At 39.7% G+C, this 6,000-nt stretch overlaps 1 protein-coding gene across 12 annotated transcripts in view; it reads left to right on the top strand.

Moving 5' to 3' along the window:
• The window catches only part of FMNL2 (formin like 2), a 280,224-nt gene extending 274,224 nt beyond the window's left edge, over window positions 1-6,000 (top strand). For 4 of the 12 annotated variants that reach the window (XM_074336391.1, XM_074336408.1, XM_019751736.2 and 1 more), the window contains one exon: window positions 3,929-6,000. In XM_074336391.1, the coding sequence (XP_074192492.1) occupies window positions 3,929-4,038 (110 nt within the window). In that variant the 3' untranslated portion in view covers window positions 4,039-6,000. Of the gene's footprint in view, window positions 1-244; window positions 371-1,950; window positions 2,045-3,928 lie in introns of those variants that run through there. The other 8 variants (XM_074336399.1, XM_074336417.1, XM_019751743.2 and 5 more) reach the window with 4 other exon arrangements.

Raw genomic sequence — 6,000 nt, forward strand, 5'->3', positions numbered from 1 at the left:
TAAGGAGCATTGTTTATTCTCCTAGGACTATTTTCCACTTTTCACCTACCACCAAGCCCTAGACTGAGTACCTCTTTCAGATTCCATGCACTCACTCGGGTGTCTATTGCTTTGTCCCTCTCCTCCCGCCTCCCCTCCCTGTCCCCCGATGTGATTAACAAGGCACTAACTGTGTACTAATGCACTAGATCTTGGCTTGTCATTCTCTTCTCTTTGTCTTGTTCGGCTGTCGTTTTTGATGCAGTGCTGAAGACTGTGCCCTTCACTGCTCGCACCGCCAAGCGTGGCTCTCGATTTTTCTGCGAACCGGTTCTCACTGAGGAATACCATTACTAAACTATTACTCTTTCTCACCTGACGCTCTTAAAAGGTTGCTCCAGATTTTTTGACCTCTTATGACCCCCTGTGTGTCTGTCAGGGCCACCCAACATGCTAGCATGGAAGTGCCATCTCCACCGTGTTGTGTTGTATGTTGTCGTCATGCTGCATGGGTTTGCGATTCAGTCATAACTGCTTGCTCGCTGCAACTTTCAGTACGTATAAGAATCCACGTAGCTGTGACCGTCTGGATGTTTAGGAGCTGAATTAATAGAATTGCTTGCAGAAATTTTCAGAGTAGTAAATAGAACACTTCTTGGAGAATCAGGATTGGGACCAACTATGTTGCTAATAAGATTTTTGGGCTAATAACCTTTAAACAAAAAGTGGTAGTCATGAATAGCAGTAACTGCTGTACCTAACGTTTATTGAACACTTACTGTGTTCTAATAGGTTTACAGATATTAAACCAGCCTTCTTTTCGTACTCATTGAACATGCTTTGATAGTAAAGTGAGCTGCTATACAAGCACTCAGGAATGCAGGGTGCTCTAAAGTTGCAGAGTGATTTTCAGAAGGAACTGGAAACTATGCACAGCTGTAGATTGGGCCTTAACTGTCGTATGCAGTCCATGGCCGCCGTCCACAGTGTAATGGAACTCAAGGAACGAGCTTAACACAGGGAGCTTTTTTGACCTAGAAGTCTGTATAAACGGATATAGGCAATCCATAGCTTTATACTCACTTGTTTTCCATCTGAGTGTCAAGCCCAAGTTCAGCTATCAGCAATTCCATTATTGGAGTAAGGCTGTGTGTCAGGAAGTGAAAAACAGAGGCTTAGGAGCTCCTCACCGTCTTCATCTCATTCATGCTTCTTCCCTGGTGTCTGTGTTCCATGTCAAACCCAGGGTATTTCTTCTGCGATGAGGTCATATCTGGACCTGCTTCTTTGGTCAGGATGGTGGCACCAGAATACTAATAGCAAATACCTATCATCAGAAAATGCCACTGCACTGTTAAGAGTTTGAAATAAAATGATCAAATTTTCCCAAGAAGGCTGGACTTAGTTCCTAATGCCTAGATAAGAAACGAACTTCTCTGCAGTGCCCAATTGATTAGAAAAGAGACAAGGGAAGTATATACTCTAAATGGAAATAGCTATTGTTTGATTCCCATGCTGAGATTGACATGGAACTGGGGACGTTTTTATTTTGTGGCATTAACTCTTTTATAATTGCACTTGTCACATATGTTCCTCTGTCTCTGAAGATATCAAAGTACATGGTATGTTGTTGCCTGCTCTGCGGTGTACTTACCCACCAGTGCTTATTAACAAGGCTAGAAACTTTCATCTCCTTGGCTAATGTTGACTGTCGGTTTTGCTGCTGAACTATCTATGGTTCTGGAGCCAAACTTCAAAGCAGCTTGGATCTGGGTGGTCAGCGAGCTGGGTGGGAAGACACTCTCATCCTTCCCTTGTTTTATCTAACACCTCATGGTAAATGGCCTCCCACTTTCTTCCTCTGTTGGCTAACGTGCCCAGGAATGTTAAGCACTAAGTTGAATTGCTTTCCATTTTCATCCCATTTTTACTTAACCATCATTTTGTGTTTTTGTTTTTGTTTCTGTTTAGCTTTAAAGAAGAATAATATCACTAAATTTCCAAATGTTCACTCGAGGGTAAGGATTTCTTCTAGCACACCGGTGGTGGAGGATACACAGAGCTGGCAAGCATCACTTTTTACTTAGCTTCCTCCTCTCTCTGTATGCACATCGATGGTTTCAATCTGTGGCTGAGGGTAATACTGGTGCGAGTCTGACCAGGGAGAAGTCTGTGTACCTCACTTCCCAACGATGTGAAGCTGAGCCTCTCTGTTGGACTCCCTCTGGCCTGCTTCCATGTTCTCAAGTGTGATGGCTTGGGCGAGGGTTTTTGCTGGTGATTGTGATTGCTTTGGGTGCTAGGCTGTCCTTCCCTTACCCCCTTCTTGGCCTTTGAGTTATTCAGTTCACCCCTTTTATCTGAAGAAATTGAGAGCCAGTCCTGGCCAGGGAACAGGATCTGTAACCTTTGAAGGATTAGATCTTTAAAACTAATTTCTCAGAGGACTCAGGAATCACAGAGCTGCAGGTCACTGCATGTCTTTGGTAAAAGTGGACTTCTGACCGTCCCTTACCTCTGGGCCAGGAAGCAGAGGCTCCAGGGGACTGTATGCAAAACTATACTTTGCTTCAATTTAGGAGTTGGGCAAGGTCCCAAATTCCAGTGAATCAGGAGCTGGTAGGTTCTGTGCTGAACCTGAGAGCATTGTTCTCAGCACTCACTCAGCTCCAGCTTGTTTTTGCCATGTAAGAATTTGGGCCCAGTATTACCAAATCCCCCATTTTAGAAGAGAAGTCAGAAACCCTGGTTTTTATGTTAGTTACTAGGAAATTAATGAATTAAATATAAGTTGGGACCAAACATTCTTGGGCCAGGTATGGCCCCTCAGTTCCACTTTTCAGTCTACTGAGTAGGTGAAGAGATAAAAGCGATTTCAGTCTGGCTTAAATGTTATTTGTTTGTGTTTCCCTTTCTAAATGTAGAATGTTTCCTAACAGAAGTCAAGAATACTAAGTTAACGAAGGAAACATAGTAATTAAACAAAACAAGGGGAAGAAGTATGAAACCTGCTTTTTCACTATGCCCTGACTCTGTCAACAGGTTACCTGTCTTATTCATCAAGAAAGCATGCTTTCATACTCAGAGTGCTTACATAAAATTCCTTGTTTAAAAAAAAAAAAAAAAAAAAATTCCTTGTTCACCCCACTTTATCCCTCTAGAACAATGCCTGCTTGAACTGATATGTAGTGGTTGATTCATTCAACAAGGCATTTTTTAAAAAAATTTCAATGTTAGATATTCTGTGCATTCGCAATACCAATTGGAGAATGCAGGAGGGCCTGCATTTCTCCCCTCTAATGAATAAAAAAATAATTGGGTGGCAGCAAAGAATGTTCAGAAATGGAATATTATTTTGATTTCGTGATTAATTTAGTGGTTAATTGAGCTAAATTATGTTTCTAATTCACACAACAAAAAAACTGACCTTAGCTAATGGATAAAAATAATCGAACCTGTGTCTGCAAACTAAGCATATGTTCCTTCCTTTATTAAAACTTCAGATGAGAAAAGGGCAGTTGTTATTTTTAGTATTGCAGTTTAAAATTCATTGCAATTATTGTTTGTATTCAGGTTTCCAGAAGGAAAGGAAAACCCCAAAAACCCAAAAACCCAAAAAACACCTAAGCCTTAGTTTTTTTCAGGTTAGGAAATATTTCAAAATAAGGCTTCAGCTAGCTAGACTCTCTGGCCAGTGACAGAAGCAATCTCCTCTCCTGTGTATTTTCCTGGAAGTCCCAGAATCCCACCAGTATTACATCCTATTTTGACTGTAAATATTGAGGGCAGAGTACATGTTTTTGGCTCAAATACTCAAGTGAGTTTGAAGGGCCCCTTAGCTGACTCTTCTACACAAGCTGCTTTGATTGGCTGCCAGCTGGCCTTTGTCTTGCTTAGACCCAGGACTTTAAATGTTGCAATTCTCTTATTGGTGCTTTCCTCTTTACAGATCTTAGAAACCAACCATACAGACGAGCCGATGCGGTGAGGAGAAGTGTCAGGCGGCGCTTTGATGATCAGAACTTGCGTTCTGTTAATGGTGCCGAAATAACCATGTGAACCTGAGACTTGCCTGTATGAATAGAGGGTGTGCGCGAAAGAAACCACCCACATGAACTTGATATGCTACCATTTAACTGCAGCCTTGAAAATAGAGAAAATATTCTAAGGGCTCAGATTTAGCAAACATAGGAATTTTAAAATGATGGGCTCTCCTTTCAACCTTTGTTAACAAGTGCCTAAATGTGGAAGTACCTGCTCAGATTAATCAAAGCAATAGGATTTGATTTGATTAGGTATCTTTTTACACCACTGTTATCCAATTTTTTAATCAAATTGTAAATTTCGTATTACATGCATTACTTGCCATTGTGACTATCCCATGATGGCCCACCCTGGTTTCCTGATAAGTTGTAAATAACATGGATGCATCTGCTGTGGGCTTTCTTTGCTCAGATGTCTCTTAAGGAATTTTGTGTTTCAGCCATACCTGCCAACTTTGTAATTTTAAGGGCTTGCAACATGGAAGAAGGAAAAAGTCACACGATGAACTCCTGTCCATAACCAAGCCCCAGCAAAGTACAAACAGGATGCAATTGCAGTAGCACAGGAGAAGTCACTCAATTGTTCCATTTCACTACTTCTGTGCTAGGGTACGATGCCCTGTGAGAGATTCACCAGTATGAATGCAAGGATATGCTGGCATACAAATGTTGTATAAAACTTATTTACAATACTGTGTTCTTCAGCTAGAGGCAGCTTTAAAAATAATGCAAATGTATTTATTAATTAGCACTAAACTTAACATCTCAGTAATCAGTATTAGGATTTCTGAGGACCATTATGGGTTAAACCTGGGAACAGAAATTGGTGCCTTGCTAGCCAGGGAGAAGTTCACTAGCTCTATCAAGTACTCAAGATTACTTCTGCTAATAGTGGTAGCAACCTGGCCTTACGCTCCTCTGACAATCGTTCCCCTCCACCCCCTTTCTTTCTGTAAATTGGAGAAGATATACTTGGCATCATGTATCAAAGCTAAGGAGTTGTATTTCCCAGATTACTTTATGGGGAATTGCAATTAAGTTGCTAAAATATTCACATTGGGATTAAGTTTAAATGATATTTAATGAGACTAAATGGCCAACTAAGTCAGTTATTTTTCCTTCCTCTCTGGCAGGGCACTTGATCCATTCCAAAGTCAAAAACTGGACTGAAGCTAATTTGTACTTTTCATAATACACATTCTGCTTCTGGCTTACCTTCTTGGTACATTACATCAATATATTAATTGTAAAGTTTATTGTATAGTATTTAACCACTGAATTTCTTATTTTATGTTGTGCTTATGTGAACTCCTTGGTGAAGGTCCAATTTTCCTTGGATAATGTGTAGTTATATGATCTCTTTTTAAATGTACAGATATTTTGCTATAAAATTGGTGCAGTTTTTTATGGTTTTTACACTTCTCTTTAATTCCCACCTAAGCCTCTGGGTAATATTGTAAATATTGTTTAAAAATGCATCAGCCTATGCTATACAATCTGAATGTTATTTTAACTTATAGTTTTTTTTTTAATATATATATTTAACTACAAGGACAGTTTAGGGATCAGTTAACATTTCACTTTAGCATACCTATTTACATCAAGATTGCTTTTAAACTGCCACCTGCCAGCACATTTTCATAAACGTGTACTTTAAAAAGAACATGCCAAGATTCTGTCTGTTGACTCAGCATTCATTTTGATGAAAAAAGCAACTCAACCAAGAGATACACAACACAAGTAGTTTGGTTCTTTACCACAAGCAGCTGTTTTCCAAAGCTCAGTGCTGATGAGCATATATTAAAATAATTGCCTATTTATTAATCTACAAATAGACAGCAATGTTGGCATGTTCTTTTCTGTTTGTCTATTAATGGGCCTGCTTCTTAGCAATATTAGAAATGTTTTATAAAAGCAGTTCATGTTACTTTTCTGGTCTTTTCATGGCATATGAGCAAATAAACTATTTACACTACTA

The sequence above is a fragment of the Rhinolophus sinicus genome, linkage group LG01 (assembly GCF_036562045.2).
Source record: "Rhinolophus sinicus isolate RSC01 linkage group LG01, ASM3656204v1, whole genome shotgun sequence".
Lineage (NCBI taxonomy): Eukaryota > Metazoa > Chordata > Mammalia > Chiroptera > Rhinolophidae > Rhinolophus > Rhinolophus sinicus.